This window comes from Thamnophis sirtalis, unplaced genomic scaffold, assembly GCF_051295495.1.
Source record: "Thamnophis sirtalis isolate CommonGarterSnake01/CBP01778 unplaced genomic scaffold, rThaSir2_p1.2 scaffold_15, whole genome shotgun sequence".
NCBI classification, from domain to species: Eukaryota; Metazoa; Chordata; class Lepidosauria; order Squamata; family Natricidae; genus Thamnophis; species Thamnophis sirtalis.
Genome location: NW_028261395.1, coordinates 5,489,877 through 5,507,899, shown reverse-complemented (window position 1 = coordinate 5,507,899; position 18,023 = coordinate 5,489,877). Strand labels below are relative to the sequence as shown.

Sequence of the window (18,023 nt, the reverse complement as noted above, 5' to 3'; positions counted from 1 at the left end):
TTGTGGACTTCAACTCCCAGAACTTTAAGCCTAAATCTAACTTTAAGACTTGTGGACTTCAACTCCCAGAACTTTAAGCCTAAATCTAACTTTAAGACTTGTGGACTTCAACTCCCAGAACTTCAAGTCTAAGTCTAATTTTAAAACTTGTGGACTTCAACTCCCAGAACTTCAAGCCTTCAACTCCCAGAACTTTAAGCCTAAATCTAATTTTAAGACTTGTGGAATTCACCTCCCAGAACTTCAAGTCTAAGTCTATGTTTAAGACTTCTGGACTTCAACTCCCAGAACTTTAAGCCTAAATCTAACTTTAAGACTTGTGGACTTCAACTCCCAGAACTTTAAGCCTTCAACTCCCAGAACTTTAAGCCTAAATCTAACTTTAAGTCTTGTGGGCTTCAACTCCCAGAATTTAAAGCCTAGTTTTAAAACTTGTGGACTTCAACTCCCAGAACTTCAAGCCTAACTTTAAAACTTGTGGACTTCAACTCCCAGAACTTCAAGCCTAACTTTAAGACTTGTGGGCTTCAACTACCAACTCCCAGAGTTTAAAATGAAGCCTTAAAAGTTTAGAACGATTGAGACAACGAGCGAGAGGAAGAGGAGGAAGAGGAGGAGGGAGCGCCATGCTGACTGCGGGCGAGGAGGCCTTCCAGAAGCTTCAACGTCACGCACAAAGGCGGCCATTTTGGAGAAGGGCGGGAAACGAAGCCACGGCGAGGCGTGGCCGCCGGTCTTGCCGGCCTCCAACCGGGGGGGAAACAAAAGGGAGGCGAGCGGCGGCGGCGGCGAGGACTCCGCCATGGGCTGCCCGGGGACCCGCCTGCTCTTCGTCCCGATGCTTCTGCCGCTGCTTCTCCTCCTGGTCAACGGGGAGCAGCGAGCCGAGCTGCTGAGCCCCTTTTTCGGCACCAAATCCCGCTACGAAGAGCTGCACCCGCACCTCCTCCGGGACCCGCTGTCGCTCGGGCGGCCGCTCTCGGGTTTCCCGCTGCCGCCGGCTTCCTGCACCCCGCTCCAGCTGAGCGCCGTGGTCCGCCACGGCACGCGCTTCCCCACCCGCAAGCAGATCGAGAAGCTGGCGCGCCTGCACGGCCTCCTCCTCCGACGGGGCGGCGACGGCAGCGGCGGCGGCGGGCGCTGCTCGGTGGCGGAGCGCCTGTCGGGATGGGAGATGTGGTACCAGCCGGAGGTGGACGGGAAGCTGGCGCCCAAGGGCTCCCGCGACATGAGCTCCCTGGCGAAGCGCCTGGCCTCCCGCTTCCCCAGCTTGCTGGCTCCCGGGCGGCGGCTGGCCTTCACCAGCAGCTCCAAGCACCGGTGCGTGGAGAGCAGCGACGCTTTCCGCGAAGGGCTCCGCCAGGCGCTCTACGGGCGGATGAGCGAGGGCAGGAAAAACGGTGAGTTTGCTCTTCCCCAATGCTTGGCCGTGGGGCAATTTTGCAATTCTAATTATTTAAATTTTGAAATATATGTGTATATATATAAACAAAGGCAACAGTAAAAATATTGGGTTTCTGTCGTGATGGACTCTTGTGACGAGCCGATTGACAGATGATGGAAGCAGTTAGCTTCCTCCCATAATTGGGGCTTACCAGGGGTTGTGACTCTAAATATATATATATATATATATATATATATATATATATATATATATATATATATATATATATATATATATATATATATATATATATATATATATATATATATATATATATATATATATATATATATATATATATATATATATATATATATATATATATATATATAGTGTCACATATATTGGGAGCAATATATATATATATATATATATATATATATATATATATATATATATGTATATATATATGTGTATGTATATATATGTGTATGTATATATATATATGTGTATATATATATATATATATATATATATATATATATATATATATATATATATATATATATATATATATATATATATATATATATATATATGATTTTTACAACCCCTGGTAAGCCCCAATTATGGGAGGAAGCTAACTGCTTCCATCTTCTGTCAATCAGCTCGTCACAAGAGTCCATCACGACAGAAACCCAATATTTTTACTGTTGCCTTTGTTATATTTGTGTTTTTTTTTATTTGTGCTGATAAATAAATAAAGGGAGACTAGTATAGATCTATTTCAAGCTATTTAGCTCTCATCAGCTAGCCAGGTTCAAATCCCAGTAAGGGTATGGCTAGCTGATGAGAGCTAAATAGCTTGAAATAGATCTATACTAGTCTCCCTTTATTTATTTATCAGCACAAATAAAAAAAAACATATATATATATATTGCCCTTCGCATTTTATTATGTCCCTCCTGTCTTTGATGATTCTGTTTCACTGATGTTCAGCAACCGAGCGGTCAATGCCTGGAATGCTCTACCTGACACTGTGGTTTCTTCCCCAAAACTTTCACCTTAGTCCAGTGTTTCTCAACCTTGCCGACTTTAAGTCCTGCGGACTTCAACTCCCAGAAATCCCCCAGCCAGCTGTGCTGGCTGGGGGATTCTGGGAGTTGAAGTCCGCAGGACTTAAAGTCACCAAGGTTGAGAAACACTGATTTAGTGATTGCTTGAAGTTACAGTGGCAGTGAAAAATGGGATTTATGACCGTCTTCACACTTATGACTGTAGCAGCATTTACATAATGTGATCAAAATTCAGATGCTTGACAACTGGCATGTATTTATGTCAGTTGCAGGGTGGTTGGTTCATGTGATCACATTTTGCACATTTTTGGTAACAAGCAAAGTCAACGGAGAAGCCTGATTAGAGCCAAGGTGGCGCAGTGGTTAAATGCAGCACTGCAGGCTACTGCTAGATCAGCAGTTCAGCGGTTCAAATCTCACCGGCTCAGGGTTGACTCAGCCATCCATCCTTCCGAGGTGGGTAAAATGAGGACCCAGATTGTTGTTGGGAGCAATATGCTGACTCTCTGTAAACCGCTTAGAGAGGGCTGAAAGCCCTATGAAGCGGTATATAAGTCTACTGCTATTGTTATTGCTATTCACTTAACTGGGCAGGAAAGGTCAGAACATGGGACAAAATTCACTTAACTAAGCTGCCCGGAGTCCTTCGGGGATTGGGCGGCATACAAATCTATTAAAAATACAAATTACTATTAGGAATGGGGTGAGGTCAACAGCAGAGAGTCTAAGGCAGTGTTTCTCAACCTTGGCGACTTTAAGTCCTGTGGACTTCAACTCCCAGAATCCCCCAGCCAGCTGTGTTGGGGAATCCTTAGTCCAGTGTTTCTCAACCTTGATCTTGGAAGAAATTGCATTCAGTCAACAGGTACAGATTTGCAGTTCTAAGGGTTCAGGATTCATTTGATGTCCCTCCTCTCCCCAGTGGCCTTCCTAGTGTTATTTCAATCAGAATAGAGCTGGAAGGGACCTTGAAGGTCTTCTAATCCAACCCCCTGCTCAAGCAGGAGATCCTTTAACATTTCAGACAGGTGGCTATCCAGTCGTTTCTTAAAATCCTCCAGTGATGAAGCATCCACAACTTCTGAAGGCAAACTGTTTTCCGCCAATTAATTATCCTCGCTGTTAGGAAAAGTTTCTCTTTAATTCCAGCTTGCTTCTCTCCTTGATTAGTTTCCATCCATTGTTTCTTGTTCTTGCCTTCTGGTGCTTTGGAAAATAAATTGACCCCTTCTTTTCTTCTTTGCCACACCTCCTCAATACTGGAATACTTCTATCATGTCATCTCAGTCCTGCTTTTCTCTAGACTGATAATACCCAATTCAGTTTGTGCCGGGGGGGGGGGATGGGGGGGGAGGGAGATCAAGATAAAATAACTGAACAGGCTATTGGGCAAGATAATAATTATTGTTTACGCTTCTCTTCTGATTGTAATTAAAAGCATTTGTTACTCCTTGGTTGCTGAGCAGTTTCCATAACATTTCAATTCTGGCTGGATTTCACAAGCAAATTAAAATATCTACGTCTAGTCCTTTGAGTTTTCAGTCACTTGGATTATCAATCGAGGCGGTGATAGGCTGGCTCAACATATACTCACCACACTTGTGTGGGGCACGGCAACCACATCCAAAGACGTGTTTTGGCGTGCTGCACTCCAGTTTCTAGATACTGGAATTTCAATCACTAAGTAATGTCATCCTTAAAAACAAGATGTGACACGATTGCTTTAAGACTGTAATCGTGTCTCTCTCTGTTGCACTTCTTAATCAAAAGTTGTGGATTGTTAAGCAATAGCAATAGCAGTTAGACTTATATACTGCTTCATAGGGCTTTCAGCCCTCTCTAAGCGGTTTACAGAGTCAGCATATTGCCCCCAACAACAATCCGGGTCCTCATTTCACCCACCTCGGAAGGATGGAAGGCTGAGTCAACCCTGAGCCGGTGAGATTTGAACAGCCGAACTGCAGATAACAGTCAGCTGAAGTGGCCTGCAGTACTGCACCCTAACCACTGCGCCACCTTGGCTCCAAGCCAATCCATTCTGAGCTTGGTACCTCCCAGCCCTGACCCTCATAAGGGGTCTTACTCTAATTGCCCCACTTGCTTATCTCCCCACATCTGTGTCCTAGCTCATCTTTCTTGTTTTGGTGGCTGGTTTTTTGCTCCCACTGCTGGTGAGGCATCCCTGGCCTGGCTACTGGGCCAGGCTGGTCTAGGCTTCAGCTGCACAGGAGTGGGTCAGGGGATTGAAAGCAGTCCCTGGGTGACAGCATGCAAAAATGCTCCTTTTTCAAAAAGCTGGAGCACAGGATACCAAAATACCTCTTTGGATGTTGGTTGCCTTGTAAGTTCATTAAGTCACTCTATCACTGTCCTAATTCTTTATCTCTAGCTGTCAGAAGAGAACATTCTCAAACAGTCCTAATCACTTTTTAAAGGAACAGCAAACTTTCATCTCTTACCTATACCTGTGTACCTTCTGTTTACAAACTTGACTGGTAGTTTGAAGTTTGAAGTTTTATTTATATGCCGCCCTATTCCCTGCAGGGACTCAGGGCGGCGAACAACTCAAACGGGGAAGGGAACATACAGAAACAAGACAAGTATTTTAAAAAATAACCAACAACCATACCTGTCGAGAGGCAGAAGGGAGCTCATCAACCCCAGGCCTGCTGACACAGCCAGGTTTTAACGGCTTTTCGGAAGGCCGGGAGAGAGGCGAGGGTCCGAATCTCTGCGGGGAGTTCGTTCCAAAGGGCCGGAGCTGCAACAGAGAAGGCCCTCCCCCGGGTCGTAGCCAGATGGCATTGGCTGGTAGACGGGACCCGGAGGAGGCCGACCCTGTGCGATCTAATGGGTCTTTGGGAGGTAATGGGTACACTTCAGTCAGCTGGGCTAACTTCAGCACCCAGTCATTTTTTCCATCGCTTCATTCGCCATGATGGTTTATCTGGAGCTCAAGAAACTGGAGGGCAGCAAGCAAGAGAAGCATTTTGGGGATTAAACTCTTGCCTTGTCAAAACCCACGTGGCCTCCTACAGGTAGTCCTTGATTTACAGCCACAATTGAGCAGAGCATTTCTGTTGCTAAGCGAGATCGTTGTTAATTGAGCTTTGCACAATTTTAAGATCTTTCTTGCCACAGTTTTTAACTTAATGACATTGTTATTAAGTGAATCTGTCTTCCCCATTTGACTCTGCTTATCAGAAGGTCGCAAAAGATGGTCCCATGATACCAGGGCATTGAACCATCCTAAATCAGTTGCCAAGCACCTGAATTTTGATCACATGACCATGAGGATGCTGCAATACTCATAAGGAGAGCCTTCTCTGTGGCTGCTCCGACCCTCTGGAACGAACTCCCCGTGGAGATTCGAACCCTCACCACCCTCCAGGCCTTCCGCAAAGCCCTTAAAACCTGGCTGTTCCGACAGGCCTGGGGCTAAAGAGCTTCTGCCCCCCCTTCTCGAATGGTATGGTTGTTGTGTGTTTTAAATTGTGTATTGTCTGTTTGTCTTTTATCCCCTGTTTGTACCTCCTTTCCCTTGACTGAGTTGTGAGCCGCCCTGAGTCCCCTGCGGGGAAAAGGGCGGCATATAAATGAAATAAATCCTAATCCTAATCCTAAATGTGAAAAATGGTCATGTCCAGTGTAACTTTAAATGGTCACTATACGAATTGTTTGTAAGTTGAGGACTACCTTTGTTTTTTGTGAAGGGAAGTCTCGTCTCTAGCCATCCGCTGCTTTCACATTGCTTTCTAAATCCTGATTTGGGGCTCATCTTTATGAATATGTGGTAGTCCTCCTTTCCATGCTTTCCATACTGATCCTTTTTTAATTGCCATCTCTTTCCTTTAAGAAAGAAGATTCTTTGAGTGCCTCTTAAATTAACGCGGTGAATATGCTATTAACTTAAAAACCACCAAATTAGTTCTTTTGTATTTATACTGCCTGCAGGCTATATATTTCCCTGCACAGTTTAAAAATATTAATCATTCTAGCTAAATGCAAGCTCCATAATCCAAAGTATTCTATCACGGAAACATTCTTACCGTTCTCATTTACATCGATCTAGTGCTGAGAGAAAAAAAGTTAGATTAGATGGAGTTGGTTTGTTTTGATGATCCTCAGAGCCACCTTTGAACATTGCACTTGTGGTATGATTTCTTGTAAAACAAAGAAAACAGAAATGTGCAGTGTGTGTTCTAAAAGAGCCAATATAATGTACAGACATGCCCTGAATTCCCTTTAAAGCTTAGTGCAGTGTTTCTCAACCTTGTCAACTTGAAGATGTCTGGACTTCAACTCCCAGAATTCCCCAGCCAGCATTTGCTGGCTGGGGAATTCTGGGAGTTGAAGTCCGGACATCTTCAAGTTGACAAGGTTGAGAAACACTGGCTTAAGTGGGAGGGAGAAGAGAGAAAATTCTGGTTCCATATACATTGGATCATCACGCACTCACCGTGATTCTTAGCCACCCACAATATTAAATGCAGTCTCCAACCAGCAAAAAGTTGACTTTTCTAACCTTCTTAAGTTATATATCATAAGCTTTGGAAGTTGGGGTGATAGTCACAACAAATGGTAGCATGATATAGTAGTAAATGACCTGGAACAGAAAATCCCAGATTCTACCCTCTACCCTCAGTTGCGAAATCTCAAGGGTGGCTTTGAGCTAGAAATTCTCTAGGTGTCCCAATTACAGGTGGTCCTCAACTTATGACTGTAATTAAGCTTGGAATTACATGAATGTACCTGATTTTACAACCTTTTTGTAGGCTTTATTATGTCAAAACCTATTTTTTTTGCCACAAACCAGAAGTAAATATAGGTAGTCCTCAGCTTGCGACCACAGTTGAGCCCAAATTTTCTGTTGCTGTTGCCCATGTTACACCTATCTTCCGTGAGCTGCACTGGCTCCCTATCGGTCTCCGAACACGCTTCAAGGTGCTGGTTATCACCTTTAAAGCCCTACATGGCCTAGGACCTGGATATCTCCGTGACCGCCTCCTGTCACATACCTCCCAGCGCCCAATAAGATCTCACAGGGCGGGCCTTCTCCGGGTACCGTCGACCACACAATGTCGTCTGGCGGCTCCTTGGGGGAAAGCCTTCTCTGTAGCTGCCCCGGCCCTCTGGAACTATCTACCCCCTGAGATCCGGACCCTCCCCACTCTCCCGGCCTTCCGAAAGTCTGTTAAGACCTGGCTGTTCCGGCAGGCCTGGGGCTGCTGATCTTTGATTGAGCTCCAGCCCCACTAAAATCGAGTGTATGTTGTGTCTCTTTTAATTTGTTTCTGTCTTGTATTTTAAACTCTTTTTAATATTTTTAAACTGTTTTTTATGTAAGCCGCCCGGAGTCCTCTGGGATTGGGCGGCATACAAATCTATTAAAATTGAAATTGAATTGCTAAGTGAAACATTTGTTAAGTGAAATTTGCCCCCATTTTACAACCTTTCTTGCCACCACTGCTAAGTGAATCACTGCAGTTGTTAAGCTAGTAACACAGTTTGTTAAGTGAACCTGGCTTCCCCGTTGACTTTGCTTTTGTCAAAAGGTCACAAAAATGGGATCGCATGACTCCAGGACACTGCACCCGTCATAAATACGAATCGGTCGGCAAGCATCTGAGTTTGGATCACATGACCCATGGGGATGCTGCAACGGTTGCATGAAAGATGGGTCATAAGTCACCTTTTTCAGTGCCATTTTAACTTCGAGCGGGCACCACAGATATGATATACATGATCATTGGAACTTTGAAACTGGGTTGTAAATAGATAGCAATAGCAGTTAGACTTATATACCGCTTCATGGGGCTTTCAGCCCTCTCTAAGCGGTTTGCAGAGTCAGCATATTGCCCCCAACAATAATCCGGGTCCTCATTTTACCCACCTTGGAAGGATGGAAGGCTGAGTCAACCCTGAGCCGGTGAGATTTGAACCGCCGAACTGCAGCTTAGCAGTCAGCTGAAGTGGCCTGCAGTACTGCACCCTAACCACTGCGCCACCTCGGCTCCGTTGCAACTTCAAACCGCCACTGACTGTCCTCAGCTGAGGACTATTTTATGCCTCACAAGGTGATTTTTATGGAGAACAACAGGAAATGTTATGTGCAATGCTACGGGCTAAAAATATATAAATGAGAATAGAGAAGTTGAAATAGTACAATGAAGTTCTCTTTTATTTAATTTCACGTTTGCTTACTTAAGGACAATTTTGTGGTACTTCCTCATTTATTGGAGTAAATTAATCACATATTTTTTAAAATTCTTTTTTAATTGACAAAATTCCAAAACCAAAGAGAAAGAAAACGCGCAATTATAAAAGGAAGAAAACAGAAAAGTTTTAAAAAAGGATTTTTTTAACACTTCACATTTCACTTTCAAAATTGAAATTCTCCATGAAGGGAATCCCCTGGCTATTAAGGAACAGAAAACAAAAGAAAACTGTAGCATTTTTATATATAGATTCACTTCCTGTTTATTTTGTCCTGTTAACAAGACCTAAAATGGACAGGATTTTATGAGGCTTGTGTATATTTTCATATAGTCTTATTACACTTTATTTAAGTAATAGCTATATAGTTCATGAAAGGTGTTACTGAGCTGGTTTTGAAATAATATTTGGACGTAGATTGAAAAAACACATGTGAGGTGGCTTCAATAGAAGTATTTATGTTGGTTTTTATCACACTTTTTTTATCTTTTTATAAACAATTCAAGATGGTCAACATACCTAGTTCCCAAAGTCTGTAGAGATTCTCAATCATCCTGGTCATGGTTGTCCCAAAGGTGCTTTTTCAGGCAACAAATGGACTTTCTTGGGTTTTTTTTGAAGACATTTCACTTCTCATCCAAGAAGCTTCCTCATATCTGACAAGATAGTGGGATATAAAGGTGTATAAATCCTTCCATTCCCCACTACCCTGTCAGAGCTTTTCTTGGATGAGAAGAATTGAATTGAATTGAATTGAATTGATTATATTTCTATGCCGCCCTTTTCCCCGAAGGGGACTCAGGGCGGCTCACAACCCAAGTCAAGGGGGGGGGGTACAAATAAGGAATAAAAAAGACGGACAAAAACAATACCACAATTTAAAAACACACAATAACCATACCATTCGAGGGGGGGGACAAGAGCTCATTAGCCCCAGGCCTGTCGGAACAGCCAGGTTTTAAGGGCTTTGCGGAAGGCCTGGAGGGTGGTGAGGGTTCGAATCTCCACGGGGAGCTCGTTCCAGAGGGCCGGAGCAGCCAGAGAGAAGGCCCTCCTCCGGGTGGTCGCCAGTCGGCATTGGCCAGTGGATGGAATTCGGAGGAGGCCTAATCTGTAGGATCTAATCGGTCTATTGGAGGTAATTGGCAAAACATCTTCTAAGAAAAAACAAGAAAGTCCAGTTGCCTCCTGAAAAAGCACCTTTGGGATACCTAGTACTCCTTTTTCTATCTGTTTTCTCTACTACAGTGACCCTGTGAGATGGTTTAGACAAAGAAAGAGTACCTGGGCCCAAAGTCACCTAGGCAGCTTTCATGCCTAAGTCAGGATTAGAACTCACAGTCTCCTGGTTTCTATCCTGATAGCAATAGCAGTTAGCAATAGCAGTTAGACTTATATACCGCTTCATAGGGCTTTCAGCCCTCTCTAAGCGGTTTGCAGAGTCAGCATATCGCCCCCAACAACAATCCGGGTCCTCATTTCACCCACCTCGGAAGGATGGAAGGCTGAGTCAACTTGGAGCCGGTGAGATTTGAACCGCTGAACTGCAGATAACAGTCAGCTGAAGTGGCCTGCAGTACTGCACCCTAACCACTGCGCCACCTCGGCTCTGATGCCTTAAATGCTAAATCAAACTGGCTATTCCAAACTTTCAAACTTGAAGTATGGCTTCTAAGTCTCAGGAAACAGTAACTCCAATATAATCTCTGCTGGTTAGACTTCAACCTTTTGAGTACTGTAACCTATTCTTAGAGCAGTGAGGAAGAATGATCAGGTGATTTGAAAAGAAGTCCTCTGAAGAGAGAATACAAATGCATTTAGCCTTAAGAGAGAAGACAAGCGTGGAAAGTTACAGCAACATTTTTTCTCAAGTTCACTTAGAAGGTTAAGATTTGTTTTCTGTTGTTCTGGAGCATAGTAACGTTCTCAAGTTACAAGAAGACGGATTTTAGCTAACTATTAAGAAACATCTTGAAGCATTCAACGGTAGAATATTGTGTTGAAAAATGAAGGAATAAGATTTCTGTTTGAAGGTATGAGGGACAAGGATAACAATGAACTATCAGCATACCTGATAGTTGATTGGTGGAATTATGTATAATGGAAAATAGTGATATATAAATATAAATGGTTGGTAAAAAAAAAATCTTTTCTTTCACATGTGGATTACATAAAGGTATACTGTTATCAAATAGATAATCAAGAATGTAAGGAAACTATGATTTATTGGGGGGCAAAATAATACTAATCGTAATTCAACATATACTGTACAATGAAAGCGAGGTATTTAGTTATACTAGATGAAAAATCTGTGATGGTAAATGTTATTCAAGAATATGGATGCTAAAACACTTGTAACCAAACGACATGCTGTATGTGATGATGCTGTTGTTGTTTTCTTTTTTATTGTTGTATGTATGTGTTGTCTGTGTAATAAAAATTTAAAAAACAACAACAGTAGAATCAATCTTCAAGGGAGATAATGGGCTCCCCTTAACTAAATGTGTTCAGACAGGGTCAGAGTAATCAGTTGGGTTTATTGTGATGTTAGAACCCGTTGCTGGCTGTAATCAAGTTTTTCAAACTTGGCAACTTTAAGATGTGTGTACTTTTAATTCCTAGAATTCCCCAGCCTACATGCCAAGTTTGAAAAAACACTGGATTAAATTATCCTTTCCATCTCTATGATTCTGTGTTTTGTGTTGAGACGGAACAGGGAAGGATATAAAACCTATAACTATGGTTCCAGCATCTTTAATCGTAGTAACCTGTCTTTGATCTTATTTCCTTTGACATATTTGGAAAAGAAGATAGAAAATAGCTGTCAGTTTTGGGGAAACGATGGCAATGCCAGCATTTTGAGAGCGGGATTCAATAGCTACAAAATGTGGCAGTGTGTTCACCGATTTGGCAGGTGACTGCCAATCTCTCATTTTTTTTGCTGTGCTTTGAAAAGTAGTCAAAAACATCAGCAGAAAGAGTGTAATCCCTGCTTTGTTCCTCATTTATTTTGCACATGGGAAAATCGGGGGGGGGGGCAGAGCAGGCCAGATTGAGAGATGACTAATAATAGTCTCTTTTCCCAGCCACAGTGGCTTCATCAAGCGGTAATTAAAATTAATTCAAGATAAATAGCTCTTAGGACCACAAGTGGGATTGGAATTTCCATCCCTGAGCAAGGCAATCATTAAAGTGACTTGTGTCTGGTTTTGCGGCCTTGGTTGTTAAGCAAATCACCATGGTCATTACTGAATCATGCTGCCATTAAGCAAATCTTAATCTTCCCCTATTAACTTTGCTTGTCAGAAACCATCTGGGAGAGGGTCATAAACTGCAATTACATGTCTCTGGGGGGTGCAACAATAATTGTAAATACAAGCCAGTTGTCAAGTACCTGAATTTTTGCCACATGTTGGTGGGAGATGCTGCAGGGGTCATATGTAAGTACATTATAAGTCCCTTTTTACCAGCACCGTGGTAACTTCAAACAGTAGCTAAATGAAGGCTCCTAAATCAAGGGCTAACTAATTAAAAGTAAAAGTGATTAATGTATTACAACCAGTGTTCCTTAAATATGTTCCAGAGAAGGCTACTGTTTTGCCTAAAACTTAACAGATTGAGTTATGAGTGTGTCTACGAATAGTTAGCAATAGCAGTTAGACTTATATACCGCTTCATAGGGCTTTCAGCCCTCTCTAAGCGGTTTACAGAGTCAGCATATCGCCCCCACGGTCTGGGTCCTCATTTCACCCACCTCGGAAGGATGGAAGGCTGAGTCAACCTTGAGCCGGTGAGATTTGAACCGCCGAACTGCAGATAACAGTCAGCTGAAGTGGCCTGCAGTACTGCACCCTAACCTCGGTTCAACATTCACTCACCATGGCGGTGCAAATCATCAGAAACAGTACTCTTAAGACATTTCGAGCAAGGAAATCATAACATTTAATCTTCAGCGCCGTGAAATATTGCAACTTGAAGCTATATAAGTGGCTGCTGCATTGTGATTATAAACATCTTTTGTACCTTTGCAGAATTTCATGTAAAGGTGTCACAAAGTGTGGAATTGATTATTGCAGTTACCTAGCCCTCTCTAAATATTGTAGGTTTGTAGGCCACATAATGGCTATACAGGAAATGCCGAAAAGTTTCAAATTGTAGAAGTACACCTAGTTCCCGTAGCCGACCATTGCATATAGTACAAGCAGATAGCTTCATGATCATATCACAGCATAAAACTGGTCTTACCATGCAAATACCAGGTTGTCCAAACCAAGGCCACAGTTTGAAACAGTCCTTTTTTGGCCTGGCACTTGGCTCAAGTTGGACAATGCCAAGCTCTCTGGACTTCTGGATAGAGGAGAGGCCAGCACACCATCACGGCCAAGGCCTAGTTGCCATGTTAGGGCATTGTTCCAGCCAATCCAGCCCTACATGGCATTGGACCTGGGTACCTGAGAGACCGCCTCCTGCCGATTACCTCCCATAGACCGATTAGATCTCACAGGTTAGGTCTCCTCCGGATTCCATCTGCCAGCCAATGTCGGCTGGCGACTCCCCAGGGGAGAGCCTTCTCTGTCGCAGCTCCGGCCCTCTGGAATGACCTCCCCGTGGAGATCCGGACCCCTACTACCCTCCCGGCCTTCCGCAAAGCCACTAAGTCCTGGCTGCTCCAGTAGGCCGGGGGGCTTGTGAAACATCCAGCCCCACGGAAAGTGTGAATGTTGCGTATTTTAAAGTGTTGTTTTTTGTCTATTTATCCCCCTTCCCTTGTTTATTGTAAGCCACCCGGAGTCCTTCAGGAGTGGGTGGCATACAAGACAAATAAACTAAACTAAACTAAACTAAATTTAACTAATCAGTTATTCAGTGGAGTCAGCCTGGTGTTTGGTCAGTTAGAGGCTGTTGCCTCTTCTGATCACATTCTCAATACCTAAAGGGAAGGGGACAAATACACAAAACAACACTTTAAAATACACAACAGTCACAGTTTCCGTGGGGCTGGATATTTCGAAAGCCCCCCGGCCTGCTGGAGCAGCCAGGACTTGGTGGCTTTGCGGAAGGCCGGGAGGGTAGTAAGGGTCCGGATCTCCACGGGGAGGTCGTTCCAGAGGGCTGGAGCTGCGACAGAGAAGGCTCTCCCCCGGGAAGTCGCCAGCCGACATTGGCTGGAAGATGGAATCCGGGGGAGACCCAACCTGTGAGATCTAATTGGTCTATGGGAGGTAATCGGCAGGAGATGTTGCAAAGCCTCTGGTTGTTTATAAGGGTGAGCAATTGCCGTAGTGCTGCAAGATTCGTAGTTTTGGGACTTGTTCATAAACACTAGGGGGCGCTAATTGCATAACTTTGAATGTTCGCTAAGGGGACACTCATAACCTGGGGATTATCTGTACTCTACTGTTTGCGCCACACCCAGGGATGCTGAAAATGCTTTCAACGGATATTTAGTGAAATCTTTATCATTAGTAGAAAAGATGTTTACATAACCTGAGAGACCGCCTCCTGCCGATTACCTCTCTCAGACCGATTAGATCTCACAGGTTAGGTCTCCTCCAGATTCCATCCGCCAGCCAATGTCGGCTGGCGACTCCCCGGGGGAGGGCCTTCTCTGTCGCAGCTCCAGCCCTCTGGAACGAGCTCCCTGTGGAGATCCGGACCCTTACTATCCTCCCGGCCTTCCGCAAAGCCGTTAAGTCCTGGCTGCCCCAGCAGGCCGGGGGGCTCTCGAAATATCCAGCCCCTCGGAAATTGTGACTGTTGTATAGAGTCGAGGTGGCGCAGTGGTTAAATGCAGCACTGCAGGCTACTTCAGCTGACTACAGTTCTGCAGTTCGGCTGTTCAAATCTCACCGGCTCAGGGTTGACTCAGCCTTCCATCCTTCTGAGATCGGTAAAATGAGGACCCGGATTGTTATTGGGGGCAATATGCTGACTCTGTAAACCGCTTAGAGAGGGCTGAAAGCCCTATGAAGCGGTATATAAGTCTAACTGCTATTGCTATTGCTATTTTAATACGTTGTTTTGTGTATTATCCTCCCTTGTTTTATTGTAAGCCGCGGCATACAAAATCAATAAAACTATTTAAAAAAACTATAAAACTATAACTGATTTAATGCAATTAACTCTTTTTAAGTGTACACTAGTAGTAGTAACAGCAATGTGATGATGCCGTAACGATGAAATAAAGAAAATCACTAACATTACTTTGCTTATTTTTCAGTTACCTTGACAGAAACATTTGAAATCAATGATAAATTGATGAGATTTTTTGATCACTGTGAAAAATTTGTACGAGACGTTGAAGACAACGACACGGCCATGTCTGAGGTTGACGCCTTTAAGGAGAGCCCTGAGATGATGAAGATAGTGAAGAAAACCACACGTACTTTGTGTCTACAAGCAGAAGACTTAAACGCAGGTAATACTCAGTCTATGAACCCTTGAAGCGTATTGTCTTTGCTACCGGTCTTCGGTTACTATAAGGATCAGGTGGATATGAAATGTTAACCGTGATAATATCGCTTGAATTTAAACCTCTTCAATGCCAAAGTTGTGGGCATTATGTCTCACATGCACAAAAGTAGTCCCTTACTTAGGACCACAATTGACACGGAGCTTCCCTCACTAATGATGCGATCATTAAGTGGGTTATACTCACCTTTTCTACCAATCACCCATGGTCATTAAGCGAATACAACTTTTACCATTGACTTTGCCTGTCGGAAACCTCATGGAAAGGTCACAAGTGCGAATCATGTGATCCTAGGATGCAGCAACCATTGTAAACGGAGTCCTTTGGGATTGGGCGGCCTATAAATTTAATAAATAATTAATAATTAATAATAATAATAATGCCAAATGCAGACTTTGCAAAGAAGCTGATGAAACTGTTGATCACATACTCAGCTGCTGTAAAAAAATCGCGCAGACTGATTATAAATTGCGGCACAATTCAGTAGCACAAATGATCCACTGGAATTTGTGCAAAAAATATAATATTAAAACAGCAACAAACTGGTGGGAACATCAGCCTGAAAAAGTCACCGAAAATCAGATGGTCAAGATCTTGTGGGATTTCCGTATACAAACGGATAAAATACTGGCGCATAATACACCAGACATCACACTGGTTGAGAAAAACAAGGTCACAATCATAGACATCGCAATACCAGGTGATAGCAGGGTCGCCGAGAAGGAACATGAAAAAAATCGCAAAATACCAGGACTTAAAAATTGAAATTCAACGACTATGGCACAAACCAGCAGTGGTAATTCCAGTGGTCATTGGCACACTGGGTGCTATTCCAAAAGCACTGGAATTACATTTAAAACAGTTAAAAGTTGACAAAATCACCATCAGTCAAATGCAAAAAGCCGCACTGCTTGGATCTGCACGCATATTACGAAAATACGTTACGACGTCCTAGGCCCCTGGGTGGGGCCCGACTAGTAACCAATGCCAAATCCGGCGAAACAACTGGCCGCTGTGATACAATTCTGTTGTGATGATGATGATAATGATAATAATAAATACACACCAGTTGCCAAGCACCCACATTTTGATCATTGGGACCTGCTACAGTTGTAATTGTGAGGAGTGCTCGTAAATGGCTTTTTTTACAACACTCCTAACTTCAAATGGCCGTTAAATGAATGGCCGTAAATCAAGGACTACCCGCACATTTGCCACCGAGAGTAAAAACTGAAACTTGATTCATGTTTATGTGGTAGCCTGGAGAGAGGAGACAGACGTTTACCGTTGACTACTACTGGTTGGAAAGGCTTTGTATGGTCAGGTGTGGAGGACAGAAAGGAAGTTACCTATCAGCAATTTTCATGCAAAGCTCAGGTAAATCAATCCCCAAACACGTAACCGCTGTAGAATATCCACCGCTAGCGAGCTGAGTAGCTACTAACTAACAATATCCTTGCCATTGGTCATTTTTTTATACTTCCATGTAGTGATGCTTGAGTAAATTCGCGCTACAGGTATTAGGATCACTGTCTTTTCAAAAACCTGAATAGGAGAAAACTCTTAAAATTCATCAGAGTAACAGCATGGAGTTATATAAGCAGTGGGCTTTTTAATTAGAATATCATGAATGACAGAAAATACAGTAAGTACAAAAGTAGGTAAATAATTATGTTGTCCTATATAGTATGCATGCTTATTTCATATAGTATGTTAGTGTCTGCTTATGTATGATAATGTAGAAAAGATAATATGTTAATGTTGTATTTGCTGATAAATAAATAAAGGGAGATTAGTATAGATCTATTTCAAGCTATTTAGCTCTCATCAGCTAGCGATACCCTTACTGGGATTCGAACCTGGGCTGTGTTACATATTAGGCAGATGTGTTAACCACTAAGCCACAAGGTTCTCCTCCTCTTATCAGCTGAGCCATAATATATTAAGTTTCAAGTTTCACATTTTGCAGCTTGAATGGACGAACATTTGAATCAAGTTTGCAAGCATCTTCAGAAAATAAGGACCTATAAAAAAATCTGTTTTTGCTTATACTAATCAAACAAGTTCACTGCAAACCCTTAACATCCATCTGCATATCATTTATGAATAATATAGATACGTTTGTATTAAACATCTGCCAGTTAGTACTTTATATTTTATACATCTTGACCAGTGGTGGGTTTCAAAAATTGTTCAAACCTACTCTGTGGGTGTGGCCTCCTTTGTGGGAGTGGCTTGCCGCCCATGTGACCGGATGGGAGTGGCTTGCCACCCATGTGACCGGATATGAAGATGCCGACGACACTTGTCAGAACCACCTTAAATGACCTCACACACAACACTGGCATGCATAAGAATAGGATGTCAACTTGTTTTTTAAAAGGCATCTTTGGTTTGCGTTAAAATAACTTCAACACACGCAATGTTCGGATTGCACCACAAACGCAGTAGTCATCCTTGCCTTTCACAGAGGCACTGAGTTTTATAAATACGAGCATGATAGTGTAGAATAATCATATCCAAGGACCAGTGGTGGGTTTCAAAAAATTTTGGAACCTCTTCTGTAGGTGTGGCCTGCTTTCCGGGTCCACTGGTGGAACCTCTTCTAACCGGTTCGGTAGATTTGACGAACCGGTTCTACCGAATAGGTGCGCACTGGTAGGAACCCACCTCTGATCTTGACATCTGACTGCAAATTGCAGGTGCAGAAATTGTAGGTAAACCAATAAACTCCGTGAGGCGTTATACATTCAGTGGAATTGCAGATTGTCTGGGAAAAGAAATAACAACTTGGTTTGTGGTACTTTGTGTGTTACTACCACATTGTTTCTCTGTACTCTGTTCCTGGATTATTCCTTCTGTTTCCTTTTCCCTT

The 18,023-nt window shown here is 43.1% G+C and overlaps 1 protein-coding gene and 1 long non-coding RNA gene across 2 annotated transcripts in view; one reads left to right on the top strand and one right to left on the bottom strand.

Annotated features, from left to right (window-relative positions):
• Positions 1 to 769: 769 nt before the first annotated feature.
• MINPP1 (multiple inositol-polyphosphate phosphatase 1) overlaps positions 770 to 18,023 on the top strand; it is a 28,030-nt gene continuing 10,776 nt past the window's right edge. Inside the window, exons 1-2 of the mRNA XM_087702171.1 lie at positions 770 to 1,400; positions 14,897 to 15,094. Coding sequence (XP_087558297.1) covers positions 803 to 1,400; positions 14,897 to 15,094 — 796 coding nt within the window. The 5' untranslated portion in view covers positions 770 to 802. The remainder of the gene's footprint in view (positions 1,401 to 14,896; positions 15,095 to 18,023) is intronic.
• LOC148042449 (uncharacterized) overlaps positions 17,657 to 18,023 on the bottom strand; it is a 40,122-nt gene continuing 39,755 nt past the window's right edge. Inside the window, exon 3 of the long non-coding RNA XR_015695137.1 lies at positions 17,657 to 17,918. This is a non-coding gene — a long non-coding RNA (uncharacterized LOC148042449). The remainder of the gene's footprint in view (positions 17,919 to 18,023) is intronic.